Source organism: Vanellus vanellus (genome assembly GCF_965231255.1).
Source record: "Vanellus vanellus genome assembly, chromosome: 3".
Lineage (NCBI taxonomy): Eukaryota > Metazoa > Chordata > Aves > Charadriiformes > Charadriidae > Vanellus > Vanellus vanellus.
In genome coordinates this window covers 35407829-35427922 of record NC_138907.1, presented here as the reverse complement: position 1 = coordinate 35427922, position 20094 = coordinate 35407829, and the positions used below count along the sequence as shown (strand labels likewise).

Sequence of the window (20094 nt, the reverse complement as noted above, 5' to 3'; positions counted from 1 at the left end):
GCTTCTCTCCCAGTTCCTGCCCCCGATCTAACGCACCTCCCCCCGGCGATGGACTATGGTATATGCCACTCCCAGCTGATCCGGTGGCTTGGCGAAACCATCCTGCACAGGACGGGGGAAGCAAGGCGCCGGAGCGGGCGGGGGGGACACGCATTGTTGAGTCAGGGGCCGAACGGCGGGGGAGGGCGGGTGTGCCCCGCTGCGACGGCGGGGTCGCCACAGAAACCGGCGGGCGGGAGAGGCCGCCGCAGAGAGCTCTGCGCCGCGTCCCCGCTCCTCTGCGGGCCCGGCCGGTAGGGCGCGGCCGCCCCCCCCCCTCCCCGCTTCCTCCCCTCCACCGCCTCCCCTGTGGTCGCGCCCGGCTCCAGCTGACCGGCCTGGAATCCCGGCTGGGAGCCCCGCGCCCCCCCCGCCGCCGCCCCGCGCACCGGCCCCGCCATGGGAGACGCCGGCAGCGAGCGCAGCAAAGCGCCCAGCCTGCCACCGCGCTGCCCCTGCGGCTTCTGGGGGTAAGCGAGGCCCGAGGGCGAGGAGGGGGGCTGGGCTGGAGCCGGCTCGGCCTGGCCCGGCGCGGGGAGGGGGGCGGGCGACGAGGGGAAGGGCGAGGCGGCGGGGGGCCGCGGCCCGGCGGGGGCAGGGCCCGGGCCTGGCTTGGCGGGCCGGCCGGCCGGGGCGCCGGGCCAGGTCGTAGCCTTGGGCTCGGGCCTGTCACGGGGGGCCGAGCCTGCAGCTCGCCCCAGGGCGGGGGCGGCCGCTGGCTCCTGCCGGGCGGGCCGTAAGGGATTCCCGCTGGGGGAGAGGGGTGTCCCCCCGCCTCCCGGCGTATGCCGCCTCCCGGGGGGTGGGGGGGTGGGGGGGGGACGGGCGGGGGTGGTGCGGCGGCTCCTGGCTTAGAGGCAGCGGGTGACCCGGGGGGGGGTGGGGGGAGGTGGCTGCGCTGCCCCCGGGCGCGGGGGGAGCCCGGCCTGGCCGCGGGCGGTGGCCCGGCGGCCTCCCCCGCCGCTCGGGCACCTCAGCTCCGGCCTTCCCGGCTGCTCGGCGGGGGAGGCCTGCTCGCTTCCCTAGACAAGCAGGTTTCCCGGAGCGGCTGCCTCTCCTTTGGGGCTGCGGGCTGCGCTCCGGGGCCTGCCTTTAGCTCCTCGCAGGCGGGGATGAGTAATGCGGGCCCCTGGCTGCCCGCCGTGGTGTCCTGGAGCGCCGTGCCTGACACAGCCCTGCCCTGCGCCTGGGAACGGCGACCTCTCGCTGCTCTTCACGCAGGGCAGCACAACTAATGAAGGAAAAAGGCGAAGGACAAAAATATCCTTCTTTCTCCGCCTTATGAAGGCAGGGAGGTTCGTAATAGATAAGGTCCCTGTAAGCTGTTGGCTGATCGATCCCCTTTTAGAAAGAAGGAAGTAGGGTCATTCCTGTTTGCCAAAGGTGAAAAAAAGTAAGCCTGTTCTTGCTAAACCCCTATCACCTCTAGGGTCATGTCTGTTGAAGATGTTTCCGTTATTGATTTTTTTATTTTTTTTTTTTTTAGATCATGGGAGCTGGTATACTGGCAGATACACATGATCATAAAGTGTCTTTAACGTATATCACAGGAACATTAGTCCCTAATGTTCTTATTTATGGAAAGTTCAAAGAATATGTGACTAAATAGGCTTCTGAGGGCCCACCTGAGATTTACACTTGTCTCTGATTGTACCTTCTTGGGATTTATGTCATACAATTTAGGGTAGTCTGGGGGAGTGGAAGTTGAGAGGAAAGAGATGCAATAAGAGTGATTTAGTGATGTCACTGTACACTTGGTTGGTTTATTGGAGTGACAGGATTTTAAATGAAATCCCATTTTTGAGTTATGATAGAAGTCTGAACTGCAACAAATGCTATGGCCCTGCTGGGAGTGATCTTACAAGACAGATTATAAATATACAGTAAATTATTTTGTTTATTTTTGTTTTGTTAGGCTCCCATATTTGGGCCTGATGTTTTCTGTAATATAGTGGAAAGCAAGTTGCTGTTCTCTGTAATGTAGCATACTGACTTCTGTAACGTGATACTGATGTGAAAGGAGAGTTGCAGAAAGTTGGAAGTGAACTTTTTCATTGGGCTGAACTTCTTGGCTAGTTCAGCGTGTTGCGATAATGAGAAGAAAATCTGGTGCTTCATGTTCAAAGATCTGCTTAATGGTGACAGGAGGCTCTCAAGGAAACCCATTGCCTTTAAAGCTGCCTTTTTTTTTTTTTTTGACATGTTCCCCTTGCAAAAGCAGCTATCCAAATGGTATTTTTTTTGCCCCCTCCCCCAGTTGTTACGCATGCAGTAGTGTTTCTTGTGAGACATTTTTGAAAGACAGCACTGTGGAAAAAACCATCACTTTCTCCATCAATACAGTGAATAAATTAATCTGTTTTTCAGTTTCTTTAAGTGTCTGCCAGGTACATTTCGATACGCAGTGGCAAACTACATATCTGTTTTTTCCACTTAAAAAAACCCAAACAAAACCCAAAACCGTGCTGTCAGCTTCCCGAGTTTGTTGGTTTGTTATACGTCTTGGTCCTGAAGAAACTTAAGTGTCTTCTTGTCTTTACTTACCTAGGCCTTGCTAGTGCTTGAAAAGATTGTCTGGTAAATCTGTGTAGATGTGCCCTTGTAGTGAAGTTGCATTGGCAGGAGTACTTAAGGGGTCATAGTTTTATACCAGCTTTCTGAAGAAAGTAACTCATGACAGCAAAAATACTTAATACGCATCTGAAGTTGGAATTCTTCTGCTCTAGATGTCAGTTAGGGTTATTACCAGCAACAAGTCTTAAGACAAGTCTTATCTGTGACTTTCATGTCACTTTCATATGTCTGTCAAGTCACATTTTGGAATAACAGGGCCATGTTTGCCCTTTATCTGCAGGATATTTAAGGCTGTGAAAAATTCTGAAACTTGTAATTTAATGTAGCAGTTTCCATGAAATTTGTAAATAAAGTAATGTAGAGGAATAGTGTTGCTTTATGTTTTCTGGTCCCCATTGGTCCAATGGTTGAGAATCCTTTCATGGTTGTTCATAAGTGAGGCCGAACCCTGTAGGTAGCAGAACAACTTGGTTTCTGTGGGTCAAACAGTAGGGTCTAGATTTTGTGAAGTAAAAAAGATGGTAATTTTCTGTTTGTTTGGTTTTGATTTTATGTAATGCTTACCCAGGACTGTTTGCAGTAAGATGCACGCTTTCTGCACTAATACATGAAGATAGGAAACATTAAGGAAAATACTGAAAGAAGCATTAAAATTGAAGTAAGCTGTGGGTCTCTGAGCTAAAATTTGCCTGTTGGTGAACAATGATAGAAGTAGCTCCTGAGATGCACATTGATAAGTGGTGGCATGCAAAGAGATTACAGGAGAAGACTAGTACATACTATTGCATTAAAGTTGGAGGAGTTCTTTTAAGTGCTTGATTTTATATTAGAAATTCAGATCCTGTAGCTTGTAAGACTCTCTTGTGACTGGAGAACTACTAAACTCTTGATGTTTTGAGATCTAAGAGACTGAAAAATGAACAGCTGAAAAAAGGGACTTGGCTGAGACTGTTCAGAACTTCTGAAACATCTGCTTAAGGTCAACGGCTAACGTTTGCGTACCTTTTGTTGAAGATGATGGAAACCATCCTTAAATCTTCTGCAGACTTGCCCTTCTTTTTAGAATGTCCAGTCTGTCATTTCTGCTCAAGTAAAGTTCAAATGGAGCACTGAGATGATCTTTATATTTTACAAAATCATTTCAGTTACCCAGATAATCTCAATTGGTAAATCTCATCTGTATTCATGTTATTTATGAAAAATTCACATGACATTGTTTGGAAATATTTTGCTCCTCTTCCTATTTTTATATCTTAAACTTCAGTCAGTTGCAAATATCTTGCTTTTTATTGGAATAGTATTAGTGTACAGAAGTTGGAAAGGGTGCAGTATGCAAGGGTTTTTTTTAGGTTACTTCATGTAGAGTTTGTGCTGTGCTTAACTTCTCATTCTTACAATCTGGAAAAATTCTTTCTTCTTTTCCTGATCAACAAACCATGTAATGATGGTGTGTTTTTTTTTTTTTTTTTCTTAGATTAGTGGATTTCAGAAACCTGTTTCACTTTATGATGTATATAAAATCTTCAGCTCTAAGTTAATAAATACATGAAAATGTTACTATATGTATATATTCCATTTAAGCCATTTTGCTTATTGGAGATAAGGCCTGATCCTTTAATGAACTCCATGTTGGCAGTTCCCCATTGGCTTTTAAAGGACTCCACAGAAGTTTCACTTGTGTATAGCTCATCAAAGGGCTGGGGCTTTTACTATTAAGTGGTTATAGGCATAGATGAGACTTGTAAGCTAAAATACTCCTTGGCTGGTAGAAGCATATACTGTGATGGTGTATGTCAGAACTCTTACAATTCTATTTGTTCCATACTGACTGCTGCTTATTTTTCTTGTGGTCCAGACTGATACCATACCATTGCTTTCAGTGCCTTAGAAAAGAAGGAAATATGTTAATAGCCATAAAACAAATTAATTCCATTCTTGAAATGGTGGCAGCCAGCAGGAAGTTGATTGAAAACACAGTATGATGAGTTTCATCTCATCTTATTCCTGGCAACTATAAGGTACTGTAGTCAGCTAAAACTGATGGCAATATTGTTTGAGAACACGCCAGCAGGGGTTTTGCAGGATGTTACCATTTGTTCTGCCTTTCTCTGACACTGTATGCATCATATGTGTGATGAGACACTGTGCCCCGAGCATTCTGTGCAGGCCCAATCCAGAGTTTATTTCTGAGTCTGGATTTTCCAGTCACTTATGTTTCATCAGATCCCTGCCATGCCAATCTGGCTCTTTTCTCAATTTTGTTTACTAAAATTAAACATTTGATCAAATGGTGAATCATTTAACATAAGCCTGATTAGTTTGTGACTGTATATCACCAAAGCTTTATTTTAGCTTCTGAACAAATAATGACTATATGCCACTAAGAAGCCTCCTCTCTGGCTAGTCTTTTCTTCCCTTTTTTTTTTTTTTTTGGTGATTACAGCTGTTTATTCCATGTGAACTCTCAGTGACTGTCCTTTTAATAAATACTTTCTAATCTCATAGGCTGTGTAGGTCATTGTGAATGCATAATGCCTTCATAAACCTAATTTTGCTTTAACCACTGTTGAAACCTCACATAGATGTTCCTAAATGAAGCTTGAGTAAACTGTTGAAATATGTACCTTTCTCTCTGAGAATTAGTTTTCACCGGACTTGTATCATGCAGTTACTTAGCCAGGCTTTCACTTAGTGGAGCTTTGGGTCAGATGCTAGAATAAGGAATGAATTTGTGAGTTTATGCAAGACAGTGTATGTGCTATAAAATAGCTTATTGTTTATTAGGCATCAGTATTAACTGACGTCTTTGAACAGTGAGCAGTGAGGATCAAATCAGGTGCTTTGGGATAGCTGTGTGTGGGTAGTGCCGTCTGAGGGACAGGGTTTCTCCACAGTTATTGCTTATCAGAAATGTCAGTTCTTCCCTCTAAAATGATAAATTCATTTAAATCAATAACTTAATGACACTTATGTTTTAGGAAGGCTAATTCTTACTACTTTGTACAAGACCTAAACATTTTTTTTGAGAAAAATAAAAGTTTGTTTGCTTTTATTTATTACAAACTTCTATAGGCCTTCTGTCACAGGAAACTGTAGTTGGTTGGAATCAATTAATTTGCCTGCTGCTGACCTGGTACTCTGTTTTGGTCTTAGGTTAAGACTAAAAATACTTGAATATTGTATTTTTTCATATGTTACGCATTAACTTATTATGGGTAAGAGAACTGGAAGCAGTTTGTAGTTAAAGCCATTATTAACTGCTGTAACACATCTACTGGTGTGTTACACAAATAGAAGCGACATTATTTAATTGTAAGAAACAGAATCTGATGAGGAATTGATTTATTTACAAGTTTTCCAAGGAAGTGCTATGGAGGATGATAATAGGCATTGGAGAGACACAGAAATTCTTTGCTTGCATCTTAACTTTAGAAGCTATTGAGAATTATGAGACATAGAAAAGCTTCTATCTGAGGAGAGAAAGAGGGGAGGGGAAATTGGACTTTGTCACGTTCCCTGCTTGAGTACAAATATGCAGAATAAAGAATGATAAATTGTGAGGTTCTTGTGATTTCCCTCAGTCATAATATAACTGGAAAAGCATCTCAGCTAAAGTCAAAAGATATAAATTTCTTTTTCTTTTTTCTATACAGTGAGTGATTGCCTCTTGCAACCGCAGTTGTAAGGTACCACATTTTAGATCAGAGCTATTTGCTGCAGAAGCTTACCTTTAGGAGTAGGGGTTATTGACACTTGGAAGTAAAAGCAGATGAACTGGATTAATACTTTAACTGTAATAAGCTCTTTTCTAGGAATGTGAAAACAATGTTTTCTTTTGCAGTACTTTATAGAATAGACAAAACAGAAAGAGGATTTTGTTATTCAACGAAAAACAGCTGTTCTGGATCAGACCAAAGATGCATCCAGCCCTGTTTCTGATTTGGGCGATAAGTGATGCTGAGGGAATAAGCATGAGGACAGAGTGAGCATGCAGTGATGCTTATCTTGGTATACCTCCTGTGCTTCTGGCAGCCTGACAAAAGGTTGTCCTCTATTTTATAGATTTATGGCTTAGTATGTCTTAACTATTTTTTTTATGAATTTGCATAATGACTTCACAAATCCATGTGTACTCTAGATCCTCACAACATCCTGCAGCAAGTAGTTCCATAATTTAACCATTCTTTTTATGAAAAAAAAAAAAAAATTGATTTTGTTTCCTTCAGTCTTGCTGTGTGATAATTCTAAGGAGTGAATAAATTCAAACAGCTGGTGTATGAGGGTGTTTCATTTAAGAAGATCCAAAAATAGGCCTGCTTGATTAAAAATGTCTGTTCACATCTTCAGTGAAGCCAGAATTTGAGAAAACAAACACTTGCTTAAACCATGAATTTATTAAAAATCCTTACATAAAATGTTTTAGAAATATTTTCTAATTGTAGATGGATGCAGTGCTAATTATAGACAGATGTATCTAGCACCTTTTAATCTAACTTTAACTTCCTCATCAGTCAGAATGAAATTCAGTGTCATACCTGCTGCTCTTACAAGTGGAACTGACAGGAAAGAAGTAGATTGTGTGCTGCTTTTTGAAGCTTGGAGAAGTTAAAAGTTACTGGGTCTAGGTTACCTCCCAGGCTTCTTTCCATCTTCCCATCAGTCAGTACCTTCTTCATGCCTTTTGTAAACTGTGATTAGTTGAAGGTACTGTGACTTGCACAGTGCTGATGATTATTCCACAGTTGGTGCTACAAAATATCTGCTGTAACACTAATTAGTAAAATGTTCAACTGTTGTATGGTAGCATAGATATGTTGTGTTTTGTATATTGCTTCATTTATTGAACGTACTTTGGTTTCTCAGAAATAGGTATCAGTTTTAAGGAAATGCTGCTGTTCTTAACTGTGTAAATTTTAACCACTTCAACATCAAACTTCCACAAAAGTGGTAATGTTGCAGAATGTTGAGTTTGGAGAGCCTGGAGAACATACTGGGCTTGGAGAGCTGTTGAAGTTCCAAAATGATGGAAACAACATAACCCAGTATTTCCTTTAAGGTGTCAAAATCAGTGATGGAAATCCTTAACTTCAGAGAGTGATCCTTGATGGATGTATTAATTGGAGGTGTTTGGTTTTGACTTGAATATTTTCGCTAACATGGTACGTCAATTATTATTGGATTTTAAAATTATTTTAAATTAGAAGTTTGTGCGTATAAATAGACACAGGTTTCTTTAGAGGCAATTGGTGGGAATGATGAATGTGATCGGTTTTCTCAGCAAAGTATTGCTTATATTCTTTGAGGTTTAAAATGTCACTGTTTTCTATCTCCTCAAATACTCAACCTTGACTAAGTATCTGTTATTTGTGTTATCACAAATGTCTTGTGAATGTTTTTGGACAGTATTTGATCTTAATTATGGTGAAACCCTTAGTTGGATCTAAGAGATAAACTTTGTATTCAGTTTAGGCAGGTAAATTACATTGATGTGTTGTGCCTTTTTTCCTTGTCTCTTGCTTAAATGGCAAAGATCCTTCCTGTCTATTCAGTGTAGGCAGGGCTTCAGTATAGGCAGGGTTCATTAGCATGGAGTCCCTTCTCTGGTTTTGGAAGAAGAATTAAAAATCAAGCAATAGCTACAGCTATTGCATGAATTGACTTCTCTAGATGCCAGACTTGGGAAGGAACTTAGGTCAGAGTAATTGCGGATATTAGAAAGGCATCTTCTCAGGACACTGAAAAGGCCACGTAAAAAAAATACTGGTGAGGACACTATATGCAGTGAATGCAAAATCATTCTGAAAAACACTTTCTGAAAATGAAACCTTTGTGTGGATGACCATGATCAATGGTTTCAGACTGTAGAGATGGTGTTACCACACAGAAGTGGGTTGGTATTTTTAGATTTTTCAAAAATGCCCAACCATTATCTTCTAATCTAACATTTTGAAGTAACACTGTTGTGGGTTTTTTATAATAGGGATGGATTGTTTATTTGAATTGGCGAGAACTTTATATGCTTAAGGAGTGTGGGGTTTAAACTTCTTTTTTTTTTTTTTTTTTTTTGTTAAACACATTTTTCTGAAATCTTGTGACCTGGAAGTCAAACAACGTTTTGTGATACCTAGATCCATTCACTGTAAATTATTCTTTACCTGTACTTAGGGAAATGTATTAAATGAAGAGGTTTTGTATTCCATGAATTGAAGAATGAAGACATTTGTAGCTATGTGTTCAATTTCTCTATTAATAGCATCTGAGGCAAACTTGCCTCTACAGAGAAGTTGTATTAGGAAATTGTTGATGGATTTTTATGTTTAACTTGTTCTCTGGGGTTTTCCCTGCAGCAGGGACCGCTACCCTATGTTATTTATAAAAGAATTGTAGGTATCCTGTTCACTTCCTGCTGTTTAATCTGACCACCATATGCACGCTCTGAACTTGAACAATGTAGGTCAATGGGAGGAAGATTTCAGTTTCTAAATGTTGTAGTATTTTAATTAGTTGTTGAAGGGAATTTTTTAAATTACTTTCATTGGCGTTATGTCCTTTAATAAATGTACTTTGGCTAGTAAATATAAATATTTCCAATATTTATTTGGTGTAAGTTAAAGACACTAACTGGAAGTAATGAAAAATTTTGAATGGAGGTAAAAACTCATTTTCCTAAAATAATTTTAATAAGCAGTGAGACAAACTGAGAAAAAGAGGTTGTTTGCTGATTACTGTCTTTAGTTTCTAGCTCTTTAGTCTATGTAGTATCTGATGCTGGATGAGTTGTTTAATTTGAGGGCCTGTTTTAGTAATATATATATACTTAACTTCTGCTTGTTTGAATGTAGAAGTCTTATTTAATTCTTAAGCACCTAAGGAAGGGGGAGGAGAAAGGAGCACAATACTAGATTGGAAGCAGTGTGGTGCGGTTTTTTTTTTTGTTGTTGTTAAAGCAGACTGCTTCCATGATAATCTCCTAATTGTGCACTTAGAAAAGCAGAATCCAAAGTCATGTCCTCATTGACTTAATTGCTAAAATACAACCGGTCTTCACAATATGACTGTTACTGAGATCAGCCCTGTCGCCATAACAGCAGCATTTTGATCTCTAATTATATGTTGTCAGAGGTGTCTGAAGAGGAAGTTGCATGTATAAAGTAGGTAAAATGCTGTTTAGCAAGAGTCCTCAGTATTGGAAATTGTATTGTCCTTCTAACTGTTGATGAGGTGCTATTTTGGTCCAAGACTCTGTCAATACTAGCGAGTCTAGCTTTTTCATAAATCAATTATTTGTCTTCAAAACTTTTCTTTAACAGATATCCAATATTACTCAATGAAATGCATTTTTAGCTGGAGAAAGGTGAATCTTAGGTCAGGTACTGCTGACACCAGTTTGCAAGAAGAGGCATTAATGTTGGATGCAGTAATGCTTGTTCATTGTTTAATGTCCTAGTGTTACTTCTTTTTTTAGTAATCTCCTTCAGTGAACTAATGGACAATAATGGTTTCTAAAATTGTCCGTGTGTTAACAAATGTTTGCTTATTCATGCAGATAGGTTTCAGGTGTTCCTCTGAATTGTTAACGTGTTAATCAATTTAAAATCTGATAATTTCTATTTTTAGAATCAACTTTTGACTGGGTACTTCTGTACACTGAAGTACTGGGTGAGTGAAAGCACTTTTAACATTGTATGTTTCCATAATAAAGGTTCTCTCCAGTTTTATTTTGCAAGCATGTTAGTGTAGTTATTCAGTTTTTAATAGCGAAAAAAATTGACGTAGAAACCATCTCGATTTGATTTTTAAAAATGCTCGACATCTTAGAAGATTTAAAATACAGTAGTTCTTTGAGGCAGCTGAAATTTTTTTTTTGTTTTGTTTTGTTTTATTTTTACATAGATGTGTGAATGAACAGTTAGCTGTGCTGTAACTGATAAAGGGCTTTTAGGATTAATCCATATATACTCAGTAACTTCTCTAGGTATTAACTCATTTTTAAGCTTTCAAAAGAAAGCAGTTAACAATAGTATTTGAACATTTCAGATATCTTTTCTTGGCATTGGGGCTTTGTGATTAATACTTCATTGCAAAGTAATTTAAGTTAAACTTGCCTTGGAAATAATAATTAACTCAAGATATGGAGTAAATTGACTTGTCGTTTGATTTGAGGAAGTGGATGAACTGTGCTGCTTGAAACTCCTGGTGTTGTCTAATGCATGGAGTGTTTGTGATACTTCTAACATGCTTATTTTGAAGTACATTTCCTTTCCAGAATTAGATAGATGTTAGAAATGGAAGTGGTGAATGTCACTATATATTCTCTTCTCTTGTCTGTAGTTTGTAAGCAATTGGTTTTATTTTGGATACTGGGCATGTTCCTGTGTTAACTTTCTGCTTGGATACTTCCATTCCAAATATATAGACGTTGTTCCTCTAATGCTGTTTTTTTTTTTTTTTTAATTTTATACCTCTTACATTTATTACAATAGTTTAGAGACTATAAACCCATAAAGATGAGGACAGTAGAATGTTTCTTTTTTGAGTAAAAGTCCCCTTCTTTGCATTTGAGTTTGGAACGGATTTATTATTACTTCTGCCACTGATGCACAGTGTGACAGTTGGTCCATGCTTTTCCCTCTGCATATTTTCCTTCATTAGTGAATCATACATCACTCTTCATTTAATTCCACAGTGCTTTAGAAGCCTTGAATGAAAGACTTGGTAGCAAGGCGCATTTACAGCTTCTCCAGCACTGCCCTTTAGAGAGAGGTGTTTGTTTTAAATCAGAACTTGCTTTAGGACAATATTGACCCATTGACATGTTGTTTCCAAGGATGTTCCTGTAGAAGGAAGTATTTGTGGTAGGTGGAGGAAGTCTCAATCAGAAGAGTTGCTATGCAATTAGAAAAGCAAGAACCGCCTGCATTACACATCTGCAAGTCTCGGGTGGTTTTGCAGCACTCTCTGGATGAAGATAGGACCCCATTATTATCCATTATTCTGTGATGCAGTCTCTCCTTTGACTATATTAATGTTCTCGCGTGACTAATTCAGGAAAGACCAGAAATCTTTCTGATGAATAATTAACACTTCCTGTCCTGCTGAAGTGGCCTATAAAGACAGATTCAAAATGTAGAAGAAAAACATGCTCATGTATATTGTTACATAGTAAACTAAAGTGATGGGTTGCATGATTCTTTCAAAATGAAGTACTGGAAATCCCATCGCTTACTGGCATAACGAGAACTCTAGCATTACAGGTTAGAATTCGGTTGCCTGAGCTGTGAAGTCTTCTGAAGTTCACCTGAAATTCAGATAACTGAAATTACTGGTTGCTTTTGAAACTGCTGTAATTGGAAACCCAAACTAAACTGAACTAGACCAGGGCTTTGAGAAACTTAAGCCTATAGCTTTCAGAGGTTGCTGTAATTTTCAGTTTCTTTTTTTGTTTGGTTTGTTGGGTTTTTTTTCTTCAGGTCAGTTTCCCAGTGCATTGCTAGATGCCTTTCAGACGGAAAGTGATTTAGCTGCTTTCTTATTAGCACTCTTTCTGTCCCTATTTCAATTTACTGATTTAGTAGTAGGTTTCTGACTTCCATTAGCGATGTGTTTGCAAACTTGAATACAGAAGTACTTTTAAGTCGTCTTTATGTTGTGGTTGGAAATGTTGAAATTGTGTGGGGATTTTAATTTTTATGTGTATATATATGCACATACACACAACTAATTTCTTTACAACTTTTGATACAAAGGTATAAAAACTGAAATGGCTTCTTCTGTAGCACTCGAGGAGATGGATTGTGTAGCCTAATGACTTACTGTATCACAGAAGAACATTCATGTGTTTATCAGTTTTCAGGATGTAAACCAAACAGCTGTAAACCAAACGTTTTCTATTTCAACAAGACTTTGACTAACTATTCTAATAGTATTTTTCCTGGTGTGAATGTCATAAAAATAAAATTAGAGATTCTCTTGATGATATTATTATTATTATTATTATTATTATTATTATTATTATTATTATTATTATTTCTGAGGATTACTTAAGGCCACTCAAACAATAAATACTTTAGTCAATTTATGGTCCAAGTGGGTTAGTGCTCATTTTATGGTTATGTAGTAAGATTGTGACACGAACGGGAGCTCCAAAGACTTGTATTCTTTGAGTGTCTGTGAAGGCAGTTAGAGAAAGGGGTACAGGAAGTGTTGCAGATGGTCCTCATCTTGAGATTTATCATTAGCTGGCTAATTGACAGTGCTTTTCTTTCTTCTGCCTAGCTTTCTTGTCCCTCATCATCTATGCATGACAAATTCTGAAGTTTAGATGTTACATTTTTTAGTAGCACAACTGAATACCTAGTTTGGAAAAAGTACACCAGCTTTTGGAGACACAGGCTTTTCTTCACTATATGGGGAAGCTGGTCTACTTTTTCTAAGTGTATGCCTAGGTATTGCGTCTGTCCCAAAATCAGTCTTGCCTATATCCTCAGTTCATCATGACTGCAACAAAAGTACTGAAAGACAAGTGTCTTCTACCAGCTAGCTGGACAGACAGCCTGAGTTAATGTTTCTGTATGTTTGTTTTCAACTGTTTACTTGTGGATATTGTTCAGAAACCACCGTTTCTGCTGAAATCATATAGCATGATATGCAGCAAACACTGAATGTGGTATTATCCTTACCACAAAAGATATAAGTTGCTAGTTCAGTTTGTACCACCTAAAAATAGCTACAGATGTGTTTAATTCACTTTGATTCTAGTTGAATTAGTCGAGTGTAAACATTTTCTTTGAAAGGGTATATATAGCATTTTACCTTCCTATAACAGAAGAAAAACGTCTACATAAATTGACTTGATAAAAATTATGCTTAGAGACCTAAAAATCCAAAATGTTCATCTGCCAGTATACTGTTTGCAGAGGGTGGGGTGTTAAGTGTAAGTATTGGGAAGTCAGAGGGCAAGAAAACAACGTACGTGAAGTTCAGAATTGAGGTATTTGCTAGTTGGTAGTTTCATGGCTGGAGACACCTTTTTTTTTTTTTTTTTTTTCTTTTTTTTGTTAATCCTTTTGCCTACCACTTAATGCTTTGATGAAAGTGGAGAGTGAGAGAAGATTGTGGGTCCCCTTTCAGAAGGGGCCTTCTGTGGGTAAAGGATGCAGCTGAGGAAGGCGCAGAGATGTATCATTAAAATCTTAAACAGAATTGTGGAAACATCAATTTTTCTTTATTTTATTTTACGTTTCTTGGAGACTAGAGGTGAATGAAGAGTTATGGGCTGATACTGCTGCTTGTTTGGTTAATTTTTAAAACTCTGTTTAAGTCCTGCTTCTATTTAGGCTTCAACGTTAATTTGGCATAGTTAAATGAAGCAGTAGAGTTGCATTTTGCAGCTGCAGCCTGTCACAGTGGTTAGGTAGTTAAGACTTGCTTGTTCTTCTAGTGTACTGAGAAAGTTACACATAGCTTGGATGAGAGTTCAGGATGAGGTAATGTTACAGCGCTCATTTTTATTACCTGCTGTTAATGATCACTGCGCTTGGTTACCGTGCCTAAGATTACCTTTAGAAATGCACAAAAAGCTGATCTAACGAGAGAGCCTTTGCTGTTTGCTCTGCATGCATGCGAATGAAATATTTAACTTGGCCCTGACTTCCCACTGTCTGAATTAAATAAGTGTACTGATTGTGATTTATCCCTCCAGTCTCAATTAGCAGAGGAAAATAAGTTGAGGCTTGTTTCCCACATTTTCTCCATGATGAGGATAACATAATGGTTTCTGCGAGTGCTGCGCTACTCTTGTTTTAGTTCCTGTAAACACATCTAGGCTGTCTACTTTAAACGCTTAAAAACCAGTAAAAGCTACCTTGTGAAAATGACAACTGTGAAGATTACAGTTTGCATTTACATTAATCTGGATCACCGAAGATGGAAAAGCCAAAATACCAGTCTGTGTAAAGGTTTCCTTCTCCTGTCACGGGACGAAGGATGTGGAATGAAGGATTGTTTTTTTACTAGATGTTTAAAACCCTTGAACTTTAAAGCAAAACGTGCATGCAGAATTCTTTCTACACTGGTAATTGAAATGCAGTTGCCCGAGACATGGGAAGTGTGCTGTGTGAAACAGAAGGAAGGCTCAATGCAGTAAGTAGGGGGTCTCATCCCAACTATACATCTGGCACCCTTTCTGGAAAGCGCTATCCTCTGCTCTGTCATCTGCTGCACGGCACATGCAGCAGGTCATTTCTCCTGGCTAGATGACCGGTGCTAACTTAGTGGAGAAAAGTGAGATACCTGTACAGCTGGTCCGCACTGTCCTCTGCAGTAGTCGCAGTCTTACTTAGGGGTCTTTCACCTGAACAGCGGTGGAATAAGAGTTCCTGACAGTGAGCTGTCAAGGCACGACATGAGAAAGGCTAGCACAAACTTAGACACTTGGGAATTAATTTAGGCTGTGGTGAAGCTTTGAAGGAGGTGGGAAGGGGGGGAGGGTAAAGCACGTTCATGTTTTCATTATTCCTTTATTTTCCTTGTTACCTTTTCTTCTAAGTCCTCACAAGTAGAAAAAAAAAAAAAACCCTAGGTATTTTTATTTTTGTCAGAGAACAGAACTTAACAGTTTTGGGTGACCTTGTTCTCACTGTCCTCCAGCCATTAAATTTTAGATCTGCTGTACTTGCATAAAGGCTTTAGTTATAAATTTATAAGGAAAATGTCAAGTGGCTAGGTACAAAATTTGATCTATCTTGTTAATTATGTAGACACTGCAAACTTCTCCACATACTGCTTAAAACTCTTACTCTTTAGGAAAAAAAACCCTCACTGCTTATGTGCAATTGTGACAAAGCAAGGTACACATTATAGAATGGTAAATACATTCTACAATTGTACTTTAGATGTTGGGGGAGTAGGTGTCATATTAGACGGTAATTTTTAAGTTGTTTGAGAGATCCTCATAATTTATTTATTTAAAAAAAGGCTGCTAATGGACTTTATGTAGTTTAGAAGAGTAAGCTAGGGCTTGTCTTGAATTAATTGTATGGACAGAACTTGCATGTTTAAAATGCAAAAGTGGACTGATGTAGATCAAGCTAGTTAAAATTGGGAGCTTGGATTTGTGGGTCACTGATTAATTCAACACGTTGGTTATGTCAAAGTTGTTTCCAAACAAGACTTATTGCTGTTGATAGCGTGTTTGATTATTAAGCTAAGCACTTAACTAACCCCCCTGTGATTTAGCATGCATACTGTTTACATAGTTGCATTTCTCATTAGTTAGATGCTGAGAGGAGACGAGATTAGCAGGTTTTATTTATGTTTTGGCAGATCATTGTATAACACTTTCTTGTACTGCTGCAATGCTAAGATTATAAAATTAATAGGAAATGCCTTTTTTTTTAAAGCCTTCTACTTGTTTCTTTGAGCTTTACAGGATTTGTTATTATTTGTAAGTGCTAGTCATGTACACCCTGCTTTGCAGAGCTGCCACAGAGAGACTGAAGTATAAGATAAACAGATTTTTTCATTAAAACTTCGATTTTACTAAACCTAAATTTGGAACAGCAATGATATGAAAATATTTATTTGTACTTTAGAGACACAAAGAGTCCCCTAAACTGAAAAAATAATTTATCAAGTTGACATTATGCAAAATTGTCAACTGTTAATAAATCAGGGTGTTCTGCACTAGAATAGTTAAAAATCCTAAAATGGAATTGCTTCCCAAAGTAGTTGGGTAAAAGAGAAGTGTCATACAACATAGACGAGGAAATACCTGGGGCTAGTAAAGGTACAAATGAGTTCAGCTACAAAAGTGTAGTTGGGAAAAATGCCTAGGAGATTGAAAACGAAATTATTTGTTACCTTACTGCAAACATAAAGGGAGATTTATAAATGGAAGGTGTGTATGGGGATTGCTGAATGATCTCCACTGTGTATGTCACTTGCTACTTACAGGAGCAAAATTAGAATGGTGACTGGGCAAGAGCAGAGGGCAGGGCAGCTTTTTGTTGCAGTGGATGGGTACTATTAAACTGCAGCTTTGGGGGTCAAACAGTAAGAAAGGACTCAAACTTTATTTCACCTCTCATATGTCATTAAGAGGAGCGAGGATGATGCTGGAATGCATAGGGCTGAAAGAGGTTTGTGAGAAAAATAACTAAAATTTGTTTCTACACCTTGGAGCATGAAAATGAAAAAAATTAAGTTACATAGTTAGAGATCGTGAATCAATGGACATTTTCAGCCTAGTGAGTGTTACAGTCACAGCTTCTGGGTGTCTTGCTGAGAATGTTTAGCTTTTTTGTACACTTTCAAATATTGAAGGACTGAAATAAACCCACCTGAATTCTGATCATGTAACATAGGATCTAATGTATTTTTTCCTTGTGAAAGGTGAGTTTTTATTTATTTACTGGAAGGTCCTAGTTAGAGAAGCCCTGAAAGTAACACGATTGGGTTAAAACCAAAAAGAACTCTTTATCTTTCATGGGTAACAAGGCAAACATAGTTCTTGTAACTGAGTGTCCTTCACTGAAAGTCCAAATACAATAAATGATTTCAAAGCATTTAAATGACTTGTGTGTCAAATCCCATTGACACTCAGGAGGCTTTGAAAATGTTACGTTACTATCTGTGCTTATGTAATGTGATCAAACAGTGATTGTAGGCTTGTAGGACTGAATCCAAAGCCAAAAACGTGGTAATATCTTAGTGGGGTGATTTAGTTCAGTTGCAGAGTCAGCATTTGATAGGCTTGTGCATGACTTCACTTAAGCGCATTTAAAATGTAGTTGTGCAGTCCTTTTCTTTTATAAAGCATGTATTAGTATTGCAGCAGTTTGTAACAACTTTGAAATTAGTTACATGTTGGAAAAAATAATATAGTTTTACATTCTAGCGTTTTCCCCAACTGGTAAGATAACAGAGCAGAAACTGTAGTTTGCATTCAGTCTTGCAGTAAAATTTGAGAACATTCAAAGGAAGAAATGCCACGAAACAGGATAACTAACCATAGCTCTATCCATAGTTTGCGCATGTGAAAATAAGTCATAAATAAATGATGACTTATTAATATTTTAAATATCAATATGAAATGTTTTTATATGGCCATGGTCAGAAACGTAATTATTTCCATCGTAGAAGGCAGTATTTTTTTTACTTCTTACTGGTTACTCTTTTGTGTGTTTGTTTAATGGCAGAAGTCCTCTTGTGTATTTAAAAAAAATACAAATTTTCCCCATTAGTAAGATGCCTCACTCTACAGTTGTTTATTATCATTTCTGCTCACAAACTGTTTTGGGAGAATTATGTTCTCAACGTTATGTTTGCATTCTGTTTATGACAATGTCTTTGACTATTCCCTAGCGCTATACCTTATTTTTGTATCATTTGACCTATTTCCAAACATTTTTGAGTTGGAAATTACTTCAGGTATTTGTTGCACTTCAAAAAAATATACTCATTTTTCTCTGGGAAAAATACAGATTTGTTACACGAGCATGTTTAGAGCCTGCAAAATGGTCTTACAGATTTGAGGGGGGGGGAAATGGAAATCCTACATTTAGTAGGTCTGTTCTCCCGTTGCATTTTAACTTCTGTACAAATTTCTCTGCAGCCTCATCGTGCAATATGTTGAAATATGCCATGGAAACTTTCTCCTATCCTTATGCCCTTTTCTTGTGCCTTAGAATGCATACTGTAACAGTCTGTCAGGAGCCCTGTTAGCAATAGGATTTCCCCTGAATAGAGCAATCAAGGTAATTGCCTAGAGCGGGGAACACAACAGGATTACTGAACACATTGACCAGGGTAGGGGGAACAATTTAGATGATGGTAATGGAGGAAAAAAAAAAAAAAAAAGGTGTTTAAAATACAACTTAAGTTCAGGTGTTGTGAATCAGCAGGTTCTCAAATTCACATACTTTCCTGGTTAATTTGGAGGAGAGGAGGAAGGACAAAGGGGGAAGGGCTGTCATTAGTATGCACATTTAACGTTCAATGCTACGAACTTAAAAGAAGTTTGGAAATTCTTGCTTTTACCACCAGTGTTTGCCATAATAAACGGTTGATATATGCACCCAAAAAAGCCCCTTTAGTTTCAGTGAGATGTGGATGCCTGCACTGGGTAAGAAATAGTCCCTGAGCCCAGACAAGCTGTAAGCTCTAACATTCCAGGATGTGATGTTTGATACAGTACAGTTTCAAAAGCCTCAGTAACTTGGAAGATGAGTCAGTAATGAAAAAAATGAGTTATTCTATCCACACAAATTCTGCTTTCATAATTACATGCAATATCGATAGAATGTAAAGCTTTCATACAACATAGCTTTTATGGAGACAACTAATGTTTTTAGAGGTGTTCTGCTTTCCTTTAACCAACCTTTGAATTATTTGAGACACTTCTATAAAATCATACAGCTTCTTCTTGTATTATATGCTATAAATGCCAGAAATACAGCTACAATCACTGACCTTCAGCTGTATAATGGTAAGATAACAAATTTCAAAACCTTTGGGCCTGATATATAAAGGGCATTGCTTTGTACATCAGGGAGACTTCACTTAAGAGTGAAGACCAGAGTATTCATCTGGTTAGTCCAATTCATAGGCTTTTTTTTTTTTATAAAAAACAAACAAACAAAAAACAACCCGTGTAGTTCTTTTGTTCCATCCACAGTGATGACTCAAAATAAGATGCTCACCTTTAAGGAACAAAAAGCAGTACAAGGAATGACAGATATGACAGTCTGTCCCATTGGCAGCTGAGAGGAAAGAAGCAGTTTGTTCAAAAACTCTTCTTTTTTTCCTTTGGACCGTTCTGTCACTGTTATTGAGGAGGCTTCTGGACCTTCTTGTGTGCTCTGGTGTGAAATGTTCACGGTGTATTACAGAAACAAACCCTGCCTGCATTGTGTGACCAGTTTCAGCATAGCTGTTACAAAGGAAAAATGAAAGCTACTGCAGTGTAGCTACTATTCTCTTGCACAACAGCAAAAATACAAAAATGAATATAACCTTTGTTCCTCTGAAACTGCTAACACAGTGAGGGTTGTATTGCTGTAGCTGGTGGGTAACCTATTAGTTAAATGAATTAGTTAAATGCAAGGTAGAATGTTATTTGTGTCTTGAAGCTTTGTTCCCTAGTAGTATTTGTTCCCTATAGATTTATTTGCAGACATTGCAGGCTCGATTATCATACAGTAGTGCCTGCTGCAAATGGCATTCACTGCAGCCTTGCAATACAAATGCAAGCAGACTGTGATTTAACTTGGATTTTGTAGAGCTGAGGAATGGTTTTCTGCAGTTGGTATAAGTCCTACCGTGACTCATCCATTGGTACTGAAGTGTGGTAACCCGTTTTCTGTAATACAATTCCTTTATGCAGTAAATTCTCGGTGTTGCTAGTAGTTCGGCTGATTCAGTGTTTACAACAGCAGGACCCCTTGTGTGCTGATAGTTTGAGTTATAAAATGTTTCACAGAT

General features: G+C 38.8%; 1 protein-coding gene across 2 annotated transcripts in view; it reads left to right on the top strand.

Moving 5' to 3' along the window:
- The first annotated feature begins 318 nt into the window (after positions 1-318).
- ZFAND3 (zinc finger AN1-type containing 3) overlaps positions 319-20094 on the top strand; it is a 143420-nt gene continuing 123644 nt past the window's right edge. Inside the window, exons 1-2 of one of the 2 annotated variants that reach the window (XM_082480880.1) lie at positions 387-509; positions 10231-10272. Coding sequence is in view for 1 of the 2 variants with exons in the window: in XM_082480879.1 (XP_082337005.1) it covers positions 439-509 (71 nt within the window). In the remaining variant the exon portion in view is untranslated. Of the gene's footprint in view, positions 510-10230; positions 10273-20094 lie in introns of both variants that reach the window. The other variant, XM_082480879.1, reaches the window with a different exon arrangement.